The 25,032-nt window shown below is 45.2% G+C and overlaps 1 protein-coding gene across 2 annotated transcripts in view; it reads right to left on the reverse strand.

The window, feature by feature from the left end:
• The window catches only part of LOC126236396 (tubulin alpha-1C chain), a 120,191-nt gene extending 96,265 nt beyond the window's left edge, over positions 1–23,926 (reverse strand). The window contains exons 1-2 of one of the 2 annotated variants that reach the window (XM_049945683.1): positions 23,827–23,926; positions 11,855–12,002 (exon numbers count right to left, since the gene is read on the reverse strand). In XM_049945683.1, the coding sequence (XP_049801640.1) occupies positions 11,855–11,884 (30 nt within the window). In that variant the 5' untranslated portion in view covers positions 11,885–12,002; positions 23,827–23,926. The remainder of the gene's footprint in view (positions 1–11,854; positions 12,003–23,826) is intronic. The other variant, XM_049945684.1, reaches the window with a different exon arrangement.
• Positions 23,927–25,032: the final 1,106 nt, after the last annotated feature.

Consider the following 25,032-nt stretch of genomic DNA (forward strand, 5'->3'; position numbering starts at 1 on the left):
AATAGCGTCCTGCATGCGGTCTCCTTCACAGGTGAACCATTCTTTCCTAAAATTCTCCCAATCAATCGAAGTCGACGAGTCGCCTTCCTTACCACAGTTCTCACATGCTCGTTTCATTTCATGTCACTTTGAAACGTTACGCCCAGATATTTAAACGACTTGACCGTGTCAAGCAGGGCACTAGTAATATCCGAACATTACAGGTTTGTTATTCCTACTCATCCGCATTAACTTACATTTTTCCACGTTTAGGGATAGCTGCAGTTCATCACACCAACCAGAAATTTCGTCTAAGTCGTCTTGTATCTTCCTACAGTCCCTCAACTTCGACACCTTACCGTACACTAAAGGATCATGAGCAGACAACAACAGATTGTTGCCCACATTGTCCGCGAATTCATTTATGTACACTCCTGGAAATGGAAAAAAGAACACATTGACACCGGTGTGTCAGACCCACCATACTTGCCCCGGACACTGCGAGAGGGCTGTACAAGCAATGATCACACGCACGGCACAGCGGACACACCAGGAACCGCGGTGTTGGCCGTCGAATGGCGCTAGCTGCGCAGCATTTGTGCACCGCCGCCGTCAGTGTCAGCCAGTTTGCCGTGGCATACGGAGCTCCATCGCAGTCTTTAACACTGGTAGCATGCCGCGACAGCGTGGACGTGAACCGTATGTGCAGTTGACGGACTTTGAGCGAGGGCGTATAGTGGGCATGCGGGAGGCCGGGTGGACGTACCGCCGAATTGCTCAACACGTGGGGCGTGAGGTCTCCACAGTACATCGATGTTGTCGCCAGTGGTCGGCGGAAGGTGCACGTGCCCGTCGACCTGGGACCGGACCGCAGCGACGCACGGATGCACGCCAAGACCGTAGGATCCTACGCAGTGCCGTAGGGGACCGCACCGCCACTTCCCAGCAACTTAGGGACACTGTTGCTCCTGGGGTATCGGCGAGGACCATTCGCAACCGTCTCCATGAAGCTGGGCTACGGTCCCGCACACCGTTAGGCCGTCTTCCGCTCACGCCCCAACATCGTGCAGCCCGCCTCCAGTGGTGTCGCGACAGGCGTGAATGGAGGGACGAATGGAGACGTGTCGTCTTCAGCGATGAGAGTCGCTTCTGCCTTGGTGCCAATGATGGTCGTATGCGTGTTTGGCGCCGTGCAGGTGAGCGCCACAATCAGGACTGCATACGACCGAGGCACACAGGGCCAACACCCGGCATCATGGTGTGGGGAGCGATCTCCTACACTGGCCGTACACCACTGGTGATCGTCGAGGGGACACTGAATAGTGCACGGCACATCAAAACCGTCATCGAACCCATCGTTCTACCATTCCTAGATCGGCAAGGGAACTTGCTGTTCCAACAGGACAATGCACGTCCGCATGTATCCCGTGCCACCCAACGTGCTCTAGAAGGTGTAAGTCAACTACCCTGGCCAGCAAGATCTCCGGATCTGTCCCCCATTGAGCATGTTTGGGACTGGATGAAGCGTCGTCTCACGCGGTCTGCACGTCCAGCACGAACGCTGGTCCAACTGAGGCGCCAGGTGGAAATGGCATGGCAAGCCGTTCCACAGGACTACATCCAGCATCTCTACGATCGTCTCCATGGGAGAATAGCAGCCTGCATTGCTGCGAAAGGTGGATATACACTGTACTAGTGCCGACATTGTGCATGCTCTGTTGCCTGTGTCTATGTGCCTGTGGTTCTGTCAGTGTGATCATGTGATGTATCTGACCCCAGGAATGTGTCAATAAAGTTTCCCCTTCCTGGGACAATGAATTCACGGTGTTCTTATTTCAATTTCCAGGAGTGTATATACGGAACGACAGCGGTCCTATCACACTTCCCTGGGGCACTTCTGTGAACTTATTCCATATGCTCGTGCCTTCCTTAACAGCCTGCAATGGGGCACGGTATCAAACGCCTTCCGAAAATCTAGGAATATAGGATTTGACTGTTGCCCTTTGTCCATAGTTCTCAGTATATCATGTGAGAAAAGGGCAAGGTGAGTTTCGCAAGAGCGATGCTTTCTAAAACCATGCTGATTCGTGGACATAAGCTTTTCTGTCTCAATAAAGTTTATTATATTCGAACTGAGAATATGTTCAAGAATTCTGCAGCAAACCGAAGTTAGGGATATTCGTCTGCAATTTTGTGGGTTCCATCTTTTACTCTTCATATATACTGGAGTCACCTGCTCTTTTGTACAGTCGCTTGGGAGTCTGTTCTGGGTGAGAGATTCACGACAAATGCAGGCTAGGTATGGAAAGAGCTAATGCCCTACTGTACTCTTGGTAAAACCGAATTGGAATTCCATCCGGACCTGGTGATTTATTTGCTTTCAAATCTTTCAGTTGTTTTTCTACGTCAGGGATGCTTGTCACTATGTCGTCCATACGGGAGTCTGTCCGACGGTCTTTATTTCAGCTTATGGTAGAAAACGGTGGGCAGCATATTGAACATGTCTTGAGCCAGTCTCACAACAATTAGAAACTACTGTCATTTTGATTTTTAGACGGTTTTTGGCCTCAGGATAGTTAAAATCCGATTTTCCCATCCAACCTTGCGTGCTTCCCATACTGACACTCACACTGTTGACTGCCGAACTAGTGGAGTCGTGCACATTGAACTGTACGGATGGTGTAATGTGCAAGTCAGACCATAGCCGTCTATTGCGATTCATCTGCCATTTTTAGCCGACCCCTTTTACGATAAGATGCTTACAGCGACATTTATCGATCAAATGTTTGTTACATTTCTTTTTGTTCCACGACTTTTCCACCTTCATCAATACTATCCTGTTCAAATATGACGTGTTTCTGAGCAGTGGTTCTCTTTCAGCAGCGTTTTGAAACTGGAGCTTTAATTATCGACACTCTGAACAATATGCTGCTTTTACACAGGAGTATGGGGCTTCTCGGATACACTGTATAGAGCAGACATTGACGAGGACGACCGTATACATCATCGGAGTCGTATAACAGAAAGAGCAATTTATTTGACCAAATAACTTGGTTTCACTGTTCCACGGGCTAAAAGCTGTCTTTCCGAGTCAATTTAATTTGTAACTGAGGTTGATCTTGGGTCATCAAAGACAAATGTAAGCGTCGTCAGCTACCGATACGTAACAGGAACAGAGTGTGATAAATGGTGTCCTCTGAAACACTGGAGCTTACCCCGTCATCGTATTACACTGTCTGAAACGCTTACGCTGTTTTTTACACAGGGCATAATGCTCTGACGTCCACCTCCTTGGGCAATAGCAACGCGTCAAATGACGTCTCATCGGAAGTCCACTTCCTCTTTCTCCTGGTAACTCGGCAGCTAATCTATCCCATTTGTATACGTTGTGGCGCCCAGAATCTTTCGAAAATAGTTTCTGCAACAAGTTTCTAGCCCGAAAGGTTGCGATGCAAGACATGGTCGGTCCTATGGTTTATAATCCAAACCGGTTCACCTCGCCGCTTGCGCTCGGGCTGGGACTTGGTAACAAGAACTAACTTCCGCGCCGTGTGCTCGCCATTCATGACAGAAACGAGTAGTGCGGGTTCATGAGGAAGCGGTCTCAAGTTGCCGCGGACGCGTAACGCGATAGCCGGGACGCCCTTCACGGCGCAGCATGCAGCAGCTGCAGCACCTGCCGGTCCCCAGCTCTGCCGGCTGCTCCGGCACCGGGCTAGCGCGAGATAAGCGCCGACACCCTACAACGATAACAGCGCATTCCCACGTGTGGTTTATTCGCTTGGTTGTGGAAGAGTATAACAACGTCATATGCCTCTTATGGCGTATGGATTCAGAAGATCACCAATGTCTGTATAGCCCTCGGTTGTCCCCCCCTGACAACACTCAGTGATCTTACATTACTCTACAGACAGCACAGATTTTCTGAATGATAACATATTATTACATTTGCTGTCACCGAATGAAATAAAACTGAACGGCCTTACACTCCTAAGTGGTACACTGGATAACTACTGTTCAAGATACTTTTTGTTACGACTTCATCTATGAAGTCTGACAATGTGGACGACCTCCTACGATTATCACACTGCGTTTTGGCGCGTTCTTGGACTTTGAAGCAAGTACGCCAGTTTTGACGGATTCTCCTTGTTCATACATTTGGAAATGGCTTTAAAGTTGATGGCGCACAATAATGGAAACAAAGTAAAGGGTAATATTACTTCATCCAACAACAACCAGTGTCGTAACACGTTACCATTCTGAGATACAAATATGCTAGAAGTTTTTACAGATACTACGTCTGGTGTCGTGACAACGCACATTTCATGGATAAACTTCGTCTGCTGAACACAATAGCAGGAAAAAAAAAAAAAACTAAAATTACTGCGAGAGACAAAGTCATTCAAGAGAACCTCGGATCTAACAGGAACACCAATAAAACTTCCTGGCAGATTAAAACTGTGTGCCGGACCGAGACTCGAACTCGGGACCTTTGCCTTTCGCGGGCAAGTGCTCTACCAACTGAGCTACTCAGGCACGACTAACGCCTCGTCATCACAGCTTTACTTCTGCCAGTACCTCGCCCCTACCTTCCAAACTTTACAGAAGCTCTCCTGCGAACCCTGCAGAACTAGCACTCCTTGCGGAGACATGGCTTAGCCCCAGCCTGGGGGATGTTCGAGTCTCGGTCCGGCACACAGTTTTAATCTGCCAGGAAGTTTCATATCAGCGCACACTCCGCTGCAGAGTGAAAATCTCATTCAGGAACACCAATGTCCCGGAAGTGGCTTCTGAGTTTAAAAAGGCTCTACATGTCATAATGTCCGAGATGACAGTGATGTAGGAACTATTCGCAAAATGTATATGTTATTACTGATATTGCCAACCTTACAGTCGACTTGTGAATACCAGAAAAGGCTTTAGTGCGGCAAGGAGTACGAGGGCTGGGCCACCGACAAACAGACACTCCCTCCCAGAGGACGATGTTACCTCTGAAGAGTGCCAGGCTTAGCCGAACTATCTCCATCCAACTCTGCAGCTTAGAAGCCGTTATATAATTCCCATATCTTGGTTTTCTGAGAGCTCAGCGCGTCACTCAGAGGACCATAAATGTTAAAGTCTGGGATATGAGCACGAGAATGGATCAGCGCTGTGTCTCCAAACTTCGCGATGTGGATGGTTCACTCAACTCGGAACTTGATCTTTCTTTATTTTGTAGGGGAAAAACAGCAGCCAAACAGGTGCATTGTTTTTCTTCTGAACTTGATTTCCAGACCGGTTTCGGAAAATTAGATTCCCATTATCACTTATCTGTGATGCCCCCGGACGACCCTACACCACGACAAAAGCCGACGCTAAAAACTCTCAAGACCCGCTCCTTTAGGATGGAATTAAAATATACGCAACGTTATTATTATCCGTAATTATACTGCTGAATTGCAGTTTGCAATAGTAACCTTAATGCAGCAGTCATTCATGACAGACCTCATAACCTGAAAAATATTATTGCAACTGAATCCTGCTACGGATGCCAATGACACAAGAGCAGTGTCTGTCTTATACTATGACTCCAGAGGAATTACGAAAGAATTTTGGAAATTAACCTTAGACAATAAAGCAGAAGCCACTTGTCTTAACCTGCACATTACGATTTTTCCACTTTTACCTAATTGTAGTAATTTTACCTAATTGTAGTAAGGAAAATAATTTCACTATAAGGAATCGAACAAATTACTAGGCAGTCGACCGATACCTTGTCACCGCAAATTATTAGTGAAGTGAACAGTGTAAATGGAATAGTATGCTGTAGGACTATCCGTAATAATGTCTATTAGTATCATAACATTATTCCCATATCATTGGTTTTTCCAGAGATGCAGGCTGACACGGTTAGGGAGTCTTGCAGTGAAACACGTTGTACAGATACCGGTCTCCAATTAACTGCTCAAGACAGACGAATAGGTACACACGATCACCCAGCATTTCTTTGAATCTTTCGTTTGCCAAGGACGATAGCAGAAATACTGAAGCTTCATTGACGACGAGTAACATTCATATTATCGCAACTAACTCGAACATTAACCTATGACTAGAGGGATCTACACCCGCGAGTATTATTCACGCACGTCTACCAATATATACCTCCGGGCAACGATCCGGGTGCATCGTTAGCGTCCGCCCATACAGGGAGGGAACATAAGCTGCTTTTTCCTGTTATGTACTTTCAACAAATAGATGGCGTCTGAGATCTGGTGGTTTACCGCGTAAGAGAGTGATTAGTGCTTGTCCAGTGAGGCGTTTTATTTGTATCGCTGTCAATAGTCATGGAAACGAGAGGAGCGGAGATGATAAAATCCTGCGCCGGCGCACACTGACGGATCATCGTTTCGTTAACTGCCCAGTAGGGTTCCGGTTAATACAAATTTCTTCTGTTACCATCTTTTGAATCACATTAACTCTGTTTAACGATCTCTGACGTGGATGTGAGCACATATTTGCCAAACAATCCTAGAAATTCTTGGCTTAAGCGCTTTCAAAACGCAAATGTCACAGCATAATATGAAGGATTATTCGTTGTGCAATATACAGGGTGGTCCATTGATCGTGACCGGGCCAAATATCTCACGAAATAAGCGTCAAACGGAAAAACTACAAAGAACGAAACTTGTCTAGCTTGAAGGGGGAAACCAGATGGCGCAATGGTTGGCCCGCTAGATGGCGCTGCCATAGGTCAAACGGGTATAAACTGCGTGTTTTTTTTATTAGATAGGAACCCCCATTTTTATTACGTATTCGTGTAGTACGTAAAGAATATCAATGTTTTAGTTGGACTACTTTTTTCACTTTGTGATAGATGGCACTGTAATAGTCACAAACATATGGCTCACAATTTTAGAAGTACAGTTGGTAACAGGTAGCTTTTTTAAATTAAAATACAGAACGTAGGTACGTTTGAACATTTTATTTCGGTTGTTCAATTGTGATACATGTACCTTTGTGAAGTTATCATTTCTGAGAACGCATGCTGTTACAGCGTGATTACCTGTAAATATCACATTAATGCAATAAATGCTCAAAATGATGTCCGTCAACCTCAATGCATTTGGCAATACGTGCAATGACATTCCTCTCAACAGCGAGTAGTTCGCCTTCCGTAATGTTCGCACATGCATTGACAATGCGCTAACGCATGTTGTCAGGCGTTGTCGGTGGATCACGATGGCAAATATCCTTCAACTTTCCCCGCAGAAAGAAACCCGGGGACGTCAGATCCGGTGAACGTGCGGACCAATCCACCTGTCACGAAATATGCTATTCAATGCCGCTTCAACCGCACGCGACCTATGTGCCGCACATCCATCATGTTGGAAGTACATCGCCATTCTCTCATGCATTGAAACATCTTGTAGTAACATCGGTAGATCATTACGTAGGAAATCAGCATACATAGCACCATTTAAATTGCCATCGATAAAATGGGGACCAATTATCCTTCGTCCCATAATGCCGCACCATACATTAACCCGCCAAGGTCGCTGATGTTCCACTTGTCGCAGCCATCGTGGATTTTCCGTTGCCCAATAGTGCATATTACGCCGGTTTACGTTACCGCTGTTGTGAATAACGCGTCGTCGCTAAACAGAACGCGTGCAAAAAAATCTGTTATCGTCCCGTAATTTACCTTGTGCCCAGTGACAGAACTGTACACGACGTTCAAAGTCGTCGTCATGCATTTAATGGTGCATAGAAATATGGCACGAGTGCAATCGGTGTTGATGTGGCTTTCTCAACACCGACGTTTTTGAGATTCCCGATTCTCGTGCAATTTGTCTGCTACTGATGTGCGGATTAGCCGCGACAGCAGCTAAAACACCTACTTGGGCATAATCATTTGTTGCAGGTCGTGGTTGACTTTCAACATGTGACCGAACACTTCCTGTTTCCTTAAATAACGTAACTATCCGGCGAACGGTCCGGACACTTGGATGATGTCGTCCAGGATACCGAGCAGCATACATAGCACATGCCCGTTGGGCATTTTGATCACAACAGCCATACATCGACACGATATCGACCTTTTCCGCAATTGGTAAACGGTCCATTTTAACATGGGTAATGTATCACGAAACAAGTACCGTCCGCACTGGTGGAATGTTACGTGATAGCACGTACTTGTACGTTTGTGACTATTAAAGCGCCATCTATTACAAAGCGAAAAAAGTAGTCCAACTAAAACATTCATATTTCTTTACGTACTACACGAATATGTAATAAAAAATGGGGGTTCGTATTTAAAAAAACAGCTGATATCAGTTTGACTTATGGCAGCGCCATCTAGCGGGCCGACCATAGCGCCATCTGGTTTCCCCCTTCAAGCTAGACGACTTTGGTTCTTTGTAGTTTTTTTGTTTGATGCTTATTTCGTAAGATATTTAGCCCGGTCACTATCAATGGACCACTCTGTATATTGTCTTTTGGTTGTACCAACATAGCAGAGTCGTTATCATATGTGCTACTAGTTTTTGTACGTCTGTCCGCATTATACTGAAAGCCTCATTACACGTATTTTCATATTATTCATTCTATTTTCGCCATGATTATTAGAAATTACCAACATTTCCACACATTATATTGCTATGTTTTATTTGGTAAGGTATACATGTGCATTTACGGCGGAGAAAATGCAGTAAAAAGTAGTTTCGCGGAGCGACACATCTGTGCAACAATTTTTCACTACACTGTCAACATGTCTAAGAAGTTGACGGAAGTCTAAAAAGCAGCTGAGCTTTACGTTTTTTTTCACATCTATACTTAGCGCAGTGTAGCTTTTCCTTGGAATATTGCCTAATGCAATTAGTTGTTCACTAATTCAATAGGTCCAGTTGTACCACATTTACCGTCCAAGTTTCGAAAACTACGTGTTATGGAAATAGTTTCAGATAAGCGACAAACGCACCAAAAAATCTCTTCTTAATTATTAAACTGTGAATTACACTAATCAGCCAGAACATTATGACCAGCTAACTAATAGCCGGTATGTCCGCTGTTGGCACTGATAACAGCGAAGACGCGTCGTGGCGTGGAAGCAATGAGGCAGTGGTAGGTCGCTGTAGCGAGTTGGCGCAACAGGAACTCACACAAGTCACCTAACTCCCGTAAATTCTGGACAGGGGGTGATGAGCTCTGACGCCACGTTCAAATCACATCACACATGTGTTCGATCGGTTTCAGATCTAGTGAATTGGGGGTGGGGGGTGGGGGGCAGCACATCAATTGGAACTCGTCACTGTGTTCCTTGAACCACTCCATCACACTCTTGGCATTGTGACATGCCGCATTATCTTGTTAAAAACTGCCACATAATCGTCATGAAGAGGTGTACGTGGTCGGCAACGAGTGTACGATACTCCTTGGCCGTCTTGGTTCCTTGCACGAGCTTCACTGGATCCGTGGATGCCCACGTGAATATTCCCCAGAGCATAATGGAGCCGCGGGCAACTTGTCTCCGTGCCGCAGTAGAAGTTTCAAGGAGATGTTCCCTTGGAAGACGACGGATTTGCGCCCTCCCATCGGCACGATGAAGAAGATATCAGGATTCATCAGACCATGCAACACTGCCACTGCGCCAACGTCCAGTCCCGGTGGATGTGTGCCTATTTCAGTCGCAGTTGCTGATGTCGTGGGGTTAACATTGGCATACGCATGGGTCGTCGGCTGCGGAGGTCCATCGTTAGGAGAGTTCGGTGCATTGTTTGTTCAGACACACTTGTACTCTGTCCAGCATTAAAGTCTGATGTTAGTTCCGCCACAGTTCGCCGCTGACTGTCCTGTTGTACTTGCCTGCCCAACTTACGACGTCCGACATCTGTAATGAGGGGTGGCTGCCCAAACCCATGACGTTTAGACATGGTTTCACCTTTGTTCCGCCACGTGTTGAAGACACTCACCACAGCACTCCTCGAACACCCGACAAGTGGTGCAGTTTCTCAGATGCCGTGCCGAGCCTCACACTCTGCCCTCTGTCAAACTCAGATGGATCTTCCGCCTTCCCCATTGTACACACGGGCACCACGCTCATTGATATACACGCGTTTGTTGAAAGAAAACTGTTTTGCCGCTTTCCTCAATAAATCGGAATGTAAACCTCCATATAAAATAAAAGGTTTCAAAGGACTTTCATCCTGATCTGGGCAATATAAATGCTGAATTTCCTAATGTTTCTTGGTATCGAAAGTAAAACAGCTAGCTTAGTCTTGTATTTATTCTTCTTAAGCAAAGGAGTAACTAAGTGCTGGCCGTTAAAATTGCAACACCGTGAGGGCGGCAAGTAACAAACTTCAAAGTGGCATGAAGTATCCTACATGCTTCGATATGTAAATCATTAGCATTTCAGTGCTGTCGAACGAAGTAGTAGAAGCAACGCCATCTCCACTCAGACCTTAAACAAAGAGTATGCAGCGGCTTTTTCTCGTTCATGAATCGCATTTCAATGTTGGTTGTTTGTGAGAGGATAGTGTTATGCCTCCTGTAACAACGAGAAACGTCTACCAGCACATGCCGGAATTCGAGGGCAGCCGGATAATGGCCTATCGAGACTGCGTATATATTTCAGCATTACTGCATATCATGTCGGTCAGGATCCCACTTCTGTAATGCGAATGTGGAATCGATGGGTTCAAGAGGGTCATGCTCAACGACATACAGGGTCTCAACCGCCTCACTTGACTAGCGCCTGAGAGGACATACATGTTGTTCGCTCGGACGTGAATGATCGTACAGTCACGTCCTGCACCTTGAGACAGGAGATAACTTCCTTGCACCTAGACACGTATCCACAGTGCGGTGACCTCAGAAGCACCGCGGACTGTCAACACGGCGACCATTGTTGGGTTCCCCTTGACGCAACAGCAAGAGGAGGCGCACAGACTGTGCTGCTCTGGAGGACAACAATTGGCCCAGGAGTGTCACCACGTCGTCTTTTCAGACGAGTCCCGGTTCTCTCTGAACAGCATCACGATAAATGTTTCCGTGTGTGGCGACTCCGAGGGAAACTACGTTACAAGACTGCATTTGCCGCCATCATACGGGCCGGACAACTGGCATGTTGGCATGTGGTGTAACTGGGTACGTCACACGGTCATCTCTGGGTCACATGGTCAGTAATTTTGTCAACAGCGGTATATTTCTAATGAGTTAAAATCAATTACTGTGCTCTGTACTCTGTGGCTTCCTGATGTCATATTTCAGCAATATAACGCAAGTTCGCACGTTGCCCGCGTAGTGCAGGACTACTCCTGTATCGAGGGTGTTCAACTACTGCCCTAGCCAGCGCGTTTTCAGATCTCTCTACCGTTGAAAATATGTGTTCAAGAATTACCGAGACAGGCATGCCACGATTACTATTACGCCATTACGATTGATGAACCCTGGCATAGAGTCGAAAGAGCATGGAATGACGTACCCCCACCTGCCATCAAAGTTGAAATACGACTGGATGCCCAGCCGAGGTAGAGCAGTTACTGCCTTGAGAGGTGGAAGCTCTGTGCACTAAATTTCGCAGCCTGTACACCCTACCTACAAAGGTAATGTTGTATTCTTTCTACTATACTGCGAGTACACAATAAGTAAAATTTCCTTAATCGCTATCCTTCCTGGTGTTGCAATTTTAATGACCAACAGTGTAGATGTTCCATAAAGAAATTGAAAGTTTTCATAACAAAACATTTTAGGACAATCTTCTTACAGGTAAGTGAATAATTGCTGTTGTTATTTCAGTACGACAGTTAGATTCGGGAATGTTAGGGGATCAAAGAGAAGCGTACATTATGGACGTATTAATGAGACGAGCGCTCAAGTATAAGGAGAGATGCCTTACCCCTTCCTTAGCCAGCATATTCTGGTACATGCTACCGGCCTGGACTTCTCGCTGCGGGGACCACGACTGGAAACGTCGATAGGGGCGGAAGAAAACGCGACTACAGTCTGCCAAAGCGCGCTACCGACTCGCTGAGGTTGCTATCATACTGCAACAGAAACAAAATGGGCGTCGGAGAGGCCAGTGCGCTACACAGGCAACAGGAACACCAGCTGGCCTAATCTAAACAGCAAGAGAGCCACGATGCACCAACCCGCAGCCCAGATCCCAAAGACTCCTTGCATATGGAGCAAAGGGTATAAAGGCGCCAACGTTAGTTACATTTATTAGGGAAGATTAGTTAATGCACTGTAGACCTACTATAAATCACACAAATTAAACTTTAGCAAGTCTGCAGGAATGAAAGCAGTATACTCGTGGGAGGAAACAGCACAGAAATAATGAGTTAATTGAATTTACGATGATATTGAAGAATATTGTAATAGAGTAACATTGAGGTCTGTTGGTGTGTTTTTATAACACAACTGGGCAACGTAAGATGGGAGCTCAGATACAGTAATGAAAATTCTGTGCTATGTTCTTGTTTGCCAAAAAAGTACTGCTGATTGACAAATGACTGCAACATTGGTTTGTTAGCGTGAAGTTTTAGTACTACTGTACTGTGGAGTGTCACACATAGTGCATTTCACTCTCGTGTGCATCCTGCCGTAAGTAGAGCGTGCGACTTGTGAACTTTCTAAAAACTCAAGTTACTGGTGTGTCCTCAACTGAAGCGTGTTTCAGAGGCTTGTATCACATTTGATCCATTTAAAAGGACTCTGGACATCGTTACGAAAACTTACGTACGTAAATCATGAAGAAACAGCAGCGGCAGAGAGAAACAGCGGTCACATGTTTACGTTGCAATCTTCGTCAAAAATTTAATTGGAAAAAATTCAGAGTGTAAAAGCAACTAAATCCACAAATTAGTAAGTACCAAGGATGCTTCAGAAAGGGAAGATCATGTACAGAACAAGTTTTGAATCTGTAACTGGTAATCACGCGTCAAAAGCGGAGGAGCAATAATTTCGTACTTTCAATCGCAGGCTTGTAGAAAACGTATGGTTCATCAGTCAGACTAGCACTGATTGAAATTTTATAGGAGATGAGGTTGGATAAAAAATCCAGTGAACTGATTAAACAGACTTTAAGCTACACGACATCCAAGCTCGACTTCAGAGGAAAGACTTCAGAGACCCTCGAGATTAAAACTGGAATCAGACAGGGAGGTGGACTCTCCCCATTGCTGTTTAACTGTACATTTGATAAGATGATCAGTGAGTGGCGACGAGAAATAGGAGGAGTTGATGGAATACGACTGGGGTGCAAGAGAAAAGGAACACGGGTAGATTGTCTAACATTCGCAGACGATATTGTGATATTGTCGAAATCATTAGAAGAGGTGGTTAAGCAGACCACACAACTACAAAGACAAGCGGCGGAAGCAGTCCTACTCCAGATCTCCATCTAAAAGACACAGTAAATTACAAACAGCTCCTACATGGATGACAATAAAAGGAGGGAAAATTCGTGAGGTGGGGAGATTTAAATACCTAGAACGATGGAAAGAAAGCGTTTTGACACAAAATTAAGCAATAAGAGCACGAATAAACAAAATGAATTCGACATACAAACTAACTGTGAACATCTACAATAAGAATATTGCGATCAATGCAAAACTGACTCATTACCAGAGAGTGATCCGCACTGAAACCTTATACGCAGCAGAAACTGTTGTCCTAGTAAGAACGAAAGGCTTAAGAGACCAGAACTGGTGGAACGAAAGATCCTCAGGAGAATTTTTGGGCCTCGAAGAACAGATGACGGACAATTTATAAGACTACCGAACCAAGAACCGTATACCAAGACACAGTGACTTCTGGACATCATCGGGAAAAGAAAGAGCGTGTTCTTCGGACACATCCAAAGAATGGACCAGGGGAGATTAACGAAGTAAATAATACAGTTCTCTCTAAACAAAAGAACCAAAGTACGTTGGATCCGAGAGTTACAACGGGATGTGGAAAAATGGGAGTACAGGAATCAGAGATATTCAACAGGATGATTTTAAGTAAAAAATCAGGCTTCCACTGGTTTCTAGGACAGAACTAGACGCAGAACAAAGTCATCATGGACAGAAGACTGAAGAAGTTGTAAAATGTGAGAACGAAAGTATGTTAGACAAGGAGAAAGACCAGAACAAACGAAGCTGACGCGAATTAACGTGGTCATCGTCCCCATGGATTTCTGTTCTTTAACGTAGCTTTTAGCAAGCTGAAGACATCTCTTTCTGTATATTCTCGCTTGTAAATGGTTTTTCTGTCGGCAACACTATCGGTCTATCCTCCTTTACCAATAAATAAGCGTATTGTTTCACGATGGACTCTATTTTTTAATTTCTCTCACAATGTTGCTGCCATTTTAGCAGAATTAATTCTTATAAGAACGTCACTCTTTATATTTAGTCCATTTCTCTGGTTGATCTTTTAAAGATAATCTCTATATTCTATTGTCCTTCTCAGATAAACGTATTATTTTTCCTGATACTTTATGATTTTTTTAAAATTTTACCCTCAATTTTTTTTCATTTTACGTGGTGGAATACAACTGTTTGTCGCTGGTCAAAAGCAGTGCCCTTTCCTTATAGTGTGTGGTCTGTGGCAGCACCTGCACATCGTCGCTAGGAAGGTGGTAGTGGATTCTGAACACTGTAGTTTGAGATTTGGAACAAATGGTCAGAAGTATTCACTACTAAAATAGGTATGAGATCTTTAATGAGTAATACGTAGGAGGTACCTGCTTGTAAACTGTTTCCTCATAAGCAACTAACTGCCTTTCGCACTAACTTCCGCGGCGCTACCTTGAAGAATGATACTCTACCGTCTGAGATGCGCCCACAGTGGAGTCTACAACGCTACCAGTATTCACTGTTCATGTCTGGTTGAAGAAAATGATGCGTTAGTCTTTATAGGAAATTGTATACATGCAATTAATGCATGATGCAGCAAAACTTAATGTGTGTGTAGCTCAGCGAAGGTTTCGGTGTAGGCGTTATCATCCTTGGAAGGAATGTATCGCCGTGAAATAGAAACTTACGGGTAACTGGATTGCTCAAACGACGTAGAGCTAGGCAAGTTTCTTGACAAGGAACTATTCGTACAGCAGAGTGTGAGGAGACAATACTGGATCGCGTATCAGAAAACTCGTCAAAGAACACCCGTTAACTTGTTTGTGCAATGCACGCTTCCAAGACTGTATGAAGTGTGTGGTGCCGCGGTAATTACACTCTTTTCATAAACAACGTCTACAAGCAATAGGGCCAATTTATCTTGGAGCGAAGGTTAATTTCCAGCAACAGATTATATAGCGTAATCACGAAACGAAGAACTTCCTGCAACATATGTCTTTCGCGGATGATGCTTGTTTCTACCGTGATGATCTTTACAATGGCCACAATAGTCATATCAGGACTGAAAAATTCCCCTAAGCCACGCTCACCAGTAACGATTCTATGTCGAGTTTTGGGCTGGGATTCTGCAACGGTAACCTCATTTGTGCCGCCTTGAGCGGGTGCTATGAGCGTAAATTGTTACCATATGGTTTTACGTGGTTTATGTCAGTAAAACTAATTGTTCATTTCCTGCCATTAATTTCTTATCTTATAGTACTCACTTTAGAATCATCTACCATCTGTCTCAAAAATAATATTCACCAGTGGCACTGCTATCTTGTGTGAAGCTGAGTAAGGATTATAGGATCTGTTAAGGTGGAATGAAGTGACAAGTGAGTACAGAAACTGGATTGAGACCGAAGTATAGAAAGACGGGCGTAATAAGAAGAGCAGAAATGAGATTAGTAACAAACTTAGCACCAAAGTTGGGAATCAAGGAGTAGTCAAAGTGAAGGAATTCTGATACAATGCGAGAAAAATAACACTTCTTGGAAGAAACAAGGAGAACGTAAGATGCAAGCGAAACGAGTATTTCTCTCCCGAAAAAGTCTACTCGTACCGAACGTTATTCACAGTGTGAGAAAGGAATTTATAAGAATATATGTCTTCTGCACAGCATTGTACGAGGGCAGTTCAATAAGTAATGCAACACATTTTTTTTCTGAAACAGGGGTTGTTTTATTCAGCATTGAAATACACCAGGTTATACAAAATTGTTGAGGCTTTCGTGGCCACTTGTTGACAAACTGCCTATTGGCTTCTGTCTCGGGTTCTTCGGCCGACGTTCATCTAATGATTTTTCTGACGTTTCGCCAGCACGAGTGGCTGGCATTGTCAAAGCTTCACCCTCCATTGCCGGTGGTGCACTGGCAGTGCACCACCGGCAATGGAGGGTGAAGCTTTGACAATGCCAGCCACTCGTGCTGGCGAAACGTCAGAAAAATCATTAGATGAACGTCGGCCGAAGAACCCGAGACAGAAGCCAATAGTCAGTTTGTCACACCAGGTTATTCCCCAATCTTTTAGCTACACAACACTATCTTTCAACGTAATCTCCATTCAATGCTACGGCCTTACGCCACCTTGAAATGAGGGCCTGTATGCCTGCACGGTACCATTCCACTGGTCGATGTCGGAGCCAACGTCGTACTGCATCAATAACTTCTTCATCATCCGCGTAGTGCCTCCCACGGATTGCGTCCTTCATTGGGCCAAACATATGGAAATCCGACGGTGCGACATCGGGGCTGTAGGGTGCATGAGGAAGAATAGTCCACTGAAGTTTTGTGAGCTCCTCTCGGGTGCGAAGGCTTGTGTGAGGTCTTGCGTTGTCATGAAGAAGGAGAAGTTCGTTCAGATTTTTGTGCCTACGAACACGCTGAAGACGTTTCTTCAATTTCTGAAGAGTAGCACAATACACTTCAGAGTTGATCGTTTGACCATGGGGAAGGACATCGAACAGAATAACTCCTTCAGCGTCCCAGAAGACTGTAACCATGACTTTACCGGCTGAGGGTATGGCTTTAAACTTTTTCTTGGTAGGGGAGTGGGTGTGGCGCCACTCCATTGATTGCCGTTTTGTTTCGGGTTCGAAGTGATGAACCCATGTTTCATCGCCTGTAACAATCTTTGACAAGAAATTGTCACCCTCAGCCACATGACGAGCAAGCAATTCCGCACAGATGGTTCTCCTTTGCTCTTTATGGTGTTCGGTTAGACAACGAGGGACCCAGCGGGAACAAACCTTTGAATATCCCAACTGGTGAACAATTGTGACAGCACTACCAACAGAGATGTCAAGTTGAGCACTGAGTTGTTTGATGGTGATCCGTCGATCATCTCGAACGAGTGTGTTCACACGCTCCGCCATTGCAGGAGTCAGAGCTGTGCACGGCCGGCCCGCACGCGGGAGATCCGACAGTCTTGCTTGACCTTGCGGTGATGTTGACACACGCTTTGCTCAACGACTCAGCGTGCTTTTGTCCACTTCCAGATCACCGTAGACATTCTGCAAGCGCCTATGAATATCTGAGATGCCCTGGTTTTCCGCCAAAAGAAACTCGATCACTGCCCGTTGTTTGCAACGCACATCCGTTACAGACGCCATTTTAACAGCTCCGTACAGCGCTGCCACCTGTCGGAAGTCAATGAAACTATACGAGACGAAGCGGGAATGTTTGAAAATATTCCACAAGAAATTTCCGGTTTTTTCAACCAAAATTGGCCGAGAAAAAAAATGTGTTGCATTACTTATTGAACTGCCCTCGTATGTAAGGGAATGATCGACTTGGAAAAACCGGAGAAGAAGAGAATCGAAGCTTATGTGATGTGCTGTTGCAGAAAGATGTCAGAGGGAAGCATGTACATCAAATAGATGAGAACGTTCGGTGTTGATGCTACTCTAAAATTAAGAGTTTGGCAAAGGAGGGGTAATCGTTGTGACCTTGCAGCAAACCAGACAAAAAAGCTTGTTTAATTGTCATCCTAAAGGTATGAGACACAGCTGTGTACTTCACGGTCACTGGCTCCAGCTGCGCTCGTTAGCGGCTTAAGTGCACGTCCGTCAGCAAAGCTACGCTCTATTTAACCGGCGCCACCATTTCGCGGATCTGCACAGCAGCCATCCGGAAAGCGGACACGGGAAAGGGCCGGTGGGAAGAGGGGCCGGTGGTCAGTAGCCAGCTTACTGGCCCCTGGCCGTGACGGGCGGCTGACAGCGGCCTCCTCGGCCACAAACCCAGGTACGAGTGAGCACATGGGATAGCGCCGCTTTGAGTCCGTAAGACTTGATTCTCAGTCGCAGGATATTGCAAATACGCAGATAGAGGCCCGACAATCAAGTTCGTAAACTCACTGTCAACGTATGAGGTGCATACCTCACTACCCAATAACGCTGAGGTCATCGCCAAAAAGACGTCAACTGATACCTACAGGTCTAAATAGATACCAGTTCTTATTTCAACCTTCAGGCTTTGAAACCCTTTCTCCTGTTACCAGCTACAGAACTATCGTTGTCTTAGTATCTTATATCTTCAGTGTCATCAAAATAACTTTCTTCCTAAAATTGTTTGATCTTTGTGTACAGAATACAAAATTGCCAGAAAAATCAAGTGAGTGTAGCCGTTGGTCCCACGAAGTTATTTCTTTCCTGAACAAAATTCCCGTACATTTAGTGCCGTGTACAAACTGTATTGAGATGCAGGGTCGTTCAGTTGTTGATTAATCTATGTCACTTCTGATAGGATGCCTGCAGACCAGTGCTATATAATGAAACACTGCTTTAGATTTACGTTGTAAGTTGTTAAGACACTCGCTCGTAGTTGGAAATGATTAGGAATCTTTACCGCTCATCCAAATTTAAATTTTACATCTGTTAATCATTTGAAGAGAACATTGGAATTGTTCCTTCTAATAGACCGCGGCATGACTGTCCATTCCAAGCTTGTGCTCTGTGTCTAACATTTTCATGGTCGATTGGAGGTTCAGGATTATCGCAGTTCTGGGTGGCATCAAAAATGCGTATAATTTTAGTGCCGTATTAGTATTGCTGTAGAACACGAATCGTTTTTTCACACCTCCATCATCTATATGTGACAGAAAGTTAATGCTTTTCTCGCGGACGTATCATGTTATCGCAAAAGCTTTTTCGTTGTTGTGCAACTGCGTAATGGGATGCCACTGGCGTCGTCTCTTTCACCAGTCGCCTAGTTACCAGTCGCCTAGTTATAGTCAACAAGGTGAATATCTTAAATCGGATTTATTTTGAACATAACTTGTAGCACATTATATCTGACTGAACGAAGCTCCAGCAAGGATTCCATGAATTTTGATTAATCGCTTCCTTTTATGTTGACTCCTAGGTCTTGCTTGAAAAGAAACGTTAAAGCAGTGACAACAGAGCCGGTAATGAACAGCATAAACACGCAGAAAGGCACTCTCGCAGTCGAAGAACAATTTAACGCATTTATTTTAAGAAAGGCTTGAAGGGCGCTGTATTTAGTATAGCAGTCCCAAATTCTGGAAACAGTTTTGAAGCGCGAGGGAAAAGTCGGACTGCTAACTCGGGAAAAGAGACTTATTGCCACGAAGACACCCACAAACCTCTGTTTATTACGAACCGCTGCACAAGATATTACAGTATAAAAGGTGTACGATACACAAAATGATACACAAAATTAAAACTCAGTTTCTCTATTTAAAAAAAAGTCTTACTTCGTTTTCGTTACGATAGTACGACTCATTCAAGAATTTCGTAAGCCAATATATGACTGCGAATGAACGAGGTGACAGTAGGGTTTAATCTGCTTTAGACGACAAGGTCTATGGAACACAAACGCGCTTAGGGAATGAGCCACAGTCGTTTTAAAGAGACTTTCTTCATATTTGCCTCCAGTTACTAGGGACACCTAAATTAGGGTGGCCGGGGTAAGGCTGGAAGCCAACTACCCCCGAATACTGATCATTTCTCTTATCATTCATCTGTTACACTCTGAAAGTACACTACTGGCCATTAAAATTGCTACACCACGAAGATAACGTGCTACAGACGCGAAATTTAACCGACAGGAAGAATATGCTGCGATAAGCAAATGATTAGCTTCTCAGAGCATTCACACAAGATTGGCGCCGGTGGCGACACCTACAACGTGCTGACATGAGGAACGTTTCCAACCGATTTCTCATACACAAACAGCAATTGACCGGCGTTGCCTGGTGAAACGTTGTTGTGATGCCTCGTGTAAGGAGGAGAAATGCATACCATCACGTTTACGACTTTGATAAAGGTCGGATTGTAGCCTATCGCGATTGCGGTTTATCGTATCGCGATATTGCTGCTCGCGTTGGTCAAGATCCAATGACTGTTAGCAGAATATGGAATCGGCGGGTTCAGGATGGTAATTCGGAACGCCGTGCTGGATCCCAACGGCCTCGTATCACTAGCAGTCGAGATGACAGGCATCTTATCCGCATGGCTGTAACGGATCGTGCAGCCACGTCTCGGGCACTGAATCAACAGATGGACACGTTTGCAAGACAGCAACCATCTGCACGAACAGTTCGACGACGTTTTCAGCAGCGTGGATCATCAACTCGGAGACCATGGCTGCGGTTACCCTTGACGCTGCATCACAGACAGGAGCGCCTACGATGGTGTACTCAACGACGAACCTGGGTGCACGAATGGCAAAACGTCATTTTTTCGGATGAATCCAGGTTCTGTTTACAGCATCATGATGGTCGCATCCGTGTTTGGCGACATCGCGGTGAACGCACATTGGAAGCGTGTATTCGTCATCGGCATACTGGCGTATCACCCGGCGTGATGGTATGGGGTGCCATTGGTTACATGTCTTGGTCACCTCTTGTTCGCACTGACGGCACTTTGAACAGTGGGCGTTACATTTCAGACGTGTTACGACCCGTGGCTCTACCCTTCATTCGATCCCTGCAAAACCCTACATTTCGGCAGGATAATGCACGACCGCATGTTGCAGGTCCTGTACGGGCCTTTCTGGATGCAGAAAATGTTCGATTGCTACCCTGGCCAGCACATTCTCCACATCTCTCACCAACTGAAAACGTGTGGTCAATCAATGGTAGCTGAGCAACTGGTTCGTCACAATACGCCAGTCACTACTCTTGATGAATTGTGGTATCGCGTTAAAGCTGCATGGGCAACTGTACCTGTACACGCCATCCAAGCTCTGTCCGACTCAATGCCCAGGCGTATCAAGGCCGTTATTACGGTCAGAGGTGGTTGTTATGGGTAATGATTTCTCAGGATCTATGCCCCCAAATTGCGTGAAAATGTAATTACATGTCAGTTCTAGTATAATATATTTGTCCAATGAATACCCGTATATCATCTGCATTTCTTCTTAGTGTAGGAATTTTAATAGCCAGTAGTGTATACGGCTGGTCTCAGTAAGGGTCTTGCAGTAGCGTCGAAACGTTTCCCTAAAAGAGGAAAGTTTGGTTTTCGATATCTTTTAAGAGTGACAAAACTCTATCCAGTAGCATTAATGTGACCGTCTGTCAGAAGCCTGAATAATCACCGTTTGCAGCGCAGGCCGCTGCGAGACGAGCACGAAGAGAGTCGATGAGGTTTTGGATGGTACCGATAGTGATGTGGAGCCAAGCCGACTCCATTGCAGCGGTCGTATGCGCTAGGTTTCAAGGTTGAGGATCCACGGTACCAACAGCCCGATCGAGGTGGTCCCACAGATTCTCGATTGCGTTCAAATCCGGGCAGTTTGGTAGTCAGGGAAGTACGGTAAACTCAAAATGGTGCTCTTCGATATACCCATGTACATTGCGAGCTGAGCGACATGTTGCATTGTCCCGCTCGTAGGTCGGTCTAAGGCGCTGCAGTCATGGACTGTGCGGCTGTCCCAGCGGAGGTTCGAGTCCTCCCTCGGGCATGGGTGTGTGTGTTTGTCCTTAGGATAATTTAGGTTAAGCAGTGTGTAAGCTTAGGGACTATGACCTTAGCAGTTAAGTCCCATAAGATTTCACACACATTTCAACATTTTTGAAGCTCTACAATCCGTTAACAATGTGCAGCACGAACAGCTATCACGAAACACATGTTAAAGTGTTTCAGAGAAGCTGAACATTCCGCAACATGCAGGAACAGGTGGTTGCATAGATCTAAAGGAAGAGGCAGCGCATTTGTCGGCAGCAGTTTCGATTGCCCCCGAAAAGCAACTATGCTCACGATGTTATAGCACTCACAGTACTACATTGCATAAAGGCGCATCAAACTAAATGAAAACGGCACAAAAATCTCCAGTTTTAAAAGAAAAGCTGGAATTCGGAAATAATTTTACGTGTCCAGTTACAAAGTACTTCCTGACCGCTGACATGCATATTAAGTAAAATGGAACTTTTCTACGTTAAGTCAAAGCATTTATAAAGTTTATTGCAACAACAATATAACCATCCCTGAAAGAGTTCTAAGTGTATGTGAAATTAATCAACGAAGTGCTCATTTGTAGAAGTGTCAGTGGTAACGCAGCTGCACGCCAAGAGGCTACTGGCGGATTTTATGACTTAGCCCTAAGATCGATGGACATAGCAGTCGCAGACTTGCTCGAAATTTGCACTCACCCTTCTTGACACATTTCTTTTTAAGTTGATCGTCGTGTTCTTTTATCCTCTAGCACTTCAACAGGAGTGCCTTTCCAGAGAACGGAATTACAGTTCCCGCACTACTGCCGTCGCTGTTAAGTGCAGTGTCTTGGTCGGCTACGTGCCTTAGTGGTAGATCGTTATATTATACCCGTGTGAAGACAGTAATTTTTTTTTAGTACATTTAGTCTGCACTTGGCTGCGTTAATATCAATACGGGAGCGACAACTGTGTCAGACCTAGATTACACTAGCTTAGTTCTCTTATTCTAGAGAAAATTTACATGAAATCAAAACTGTCTCCTCTTTTAACTTTATAAATATTTACCGTTCCTCCCGAGACATGTGTCGCGTGCTTGTGTCCATTAATTTATATTTATATCTTCGCGGCCGTGCTGTCAACATGAAATGGCGACAACTGCTTGCACGTGAGCTGTTATACAGGTTTATTGAGTTACCCGAAGAGTCAAGCCAAAATATTCCCGACACTATTGAAGAACATGAAACAATGTATTTCACAACTCACGGTACATTTGCTAGCAAGTGATCTGCTATATGGTCAAGAGTTATACCAATTTCTATTTACATGGATATTAAATGAACTTCTTTAAAAACAGAACTATGTACTTGATTTATTGTGTCCATGAAATCTTGGGAACGGAAGTATAATGATAGGAGGAAGATGTGCTACATATGAAGAAGACTTGAACTCCTCCCCCTTATTCAATGTTTACGTGATAAAGAAGGTGAAACTGTACTGGGAGAGCAGTCCTGGCTTTTGTATTTCACACGTTCCCTTCCGAAAATTGTCGCTGCAATGCTGCCAAGCATGACATTAATATGCTCTACTTTTCAATCGGTATCGACTGTCGGGAAAAGAACATAAGTGCTTCAGTACACCGGTAAATAAAAAGTGATGGGCTACTACTTCACTATACACGAAAATACTAATCGCTTTACTATCAATGAAACGTCTAACTTGTTGCCACTAGCACAATGGAATGGACTTAGTCAATAAATCTAATAAGACCCGACGTATAGTGGTTTATCAGTGCATTAATTACGAAGGCCGTTGTGTTACCCCTGCGTTTGTTAAATTACAGAATTTATGGTGTTGGAGTGGACTTGGGGTGGGTACAAGATTAGGAGAGAAGTGTTACAGAATGTGAGAGAGAAATGGGACGAAACAAATAATGCATCGCTGACACTGTTCCAGTTCTCGAAATAAACGAAACCAGCTCCACTACAATACATGACGGAAGCTAGTGCACTAAATGCTGCAGAAGCAAGCTGCGGTGATCCTCGCTAGTGGTGCGGCTCAGAGAGGTGGTGCGCGTGGCTTCGCGGCTCACCATGACGCGGAGTCGATCTGCGGTTCAGGAGGCGGCGGCGGCGGCGGCGGCGGCGGCGGTGCTCTGCGCGTGTCTCGATGCGACGCCCCCAGAGGCCTGCCGGAGAGTGAGGCGGCGCGCCGCTGGCCGCCTTATATAATAAAGCGCCACGCCGCCCCCACCAGCCACCCCCGCCTGGCGCCGGCACCGTCTGTCTGCCAGGTCCCTGGCACCGCCCACTTCACTTGCTCACAGGTCATGACCCAAGTACGGCCTCAACAGAGGCCCTCTATCACCATCATAAGGTATGCTGGCTATTGGCAGGTTCCTGACACCATTTCTGTCTCTATACGAGCCTGTTCGAGGTCAGCTGCTACGTAGTTTGGTATCTTCCTCTTTTCACGTTATTGCCGACCGATATGGTGCAGTGGTTGGCGCAGTGGACTTGCATTCGGGAGAACGACGGTTCAAATCCGCGTTCGGCTATAGAGCTTTAGGTTTTTCATGATATCGCTAAGTCGCTCCAGGAAAATTCCGGAATGGTTCCTTTGAAAGGGTACGGCCAGTCCTAGACGCAGACCGAGCTTGTGCTCCACCTTTCACGACCTCGATGTTGACGAGCCGCTAAACTAAACTTCCTTCTTTTCCCACATTATCCAGTATTTTTATTATTATTCTTCCTACTTATTTCTACCCTTCCACTGTACCGTCGATAGCTGTTAGAATTCCTTTGGTTCAAATGGCTCTGAGCACTATGGGACTTAATATCGGAGGTCATCAGTCCCCTATAACTTAGAACTACTTAAACCTAACTAACTTCAGGACATCACACACGTCCATGCCCGAGGCAGGATTCGAACTTGCGATCGTAGCGGTCGCGCGGTTCTAGACTGTAGTGCCTAGAACCGCTCGGCCACTCCGGCCGCAGAATTCCTTTACCACGTAGTATATAGGGTGGTCAGAAATAGTCTGAAGAGCTTGTATGGGTATTGCAGCGTAGGTTATCCTGAGAAACAATTGTTAAGAAACAAATTCGATGCGTTGTGTCAAGAAGGGTGAGTGCAAATTTCGATGAAGTCTGCGACTGCTACGTCCATCGATCTTAGGAATAAGTAAAAAAATCCGCCAGTAACCTCTTGGCGTGCAGCTACGTTACCACAGACACTTCTACAAATGAGCACTTCGTTGATTAATTTCTCATACACTTAGAACTCTTTCCAGATGGTT

Source organism: Schistocerca nitens, chromosome 2, assembly GCF_023898315.1.
Source record: "Schistocerca nitens isolate TAMUIC-IGC-003100 chromosome 2, iqSchNite1.1, whole genome shotgun sequence".
Lineage (NCBI taxonomy): Eukaryota > Metazoa > Arthropoda > Insecta > Orthoptera > Acrididae > Schistocerca > Schistocerca nitens.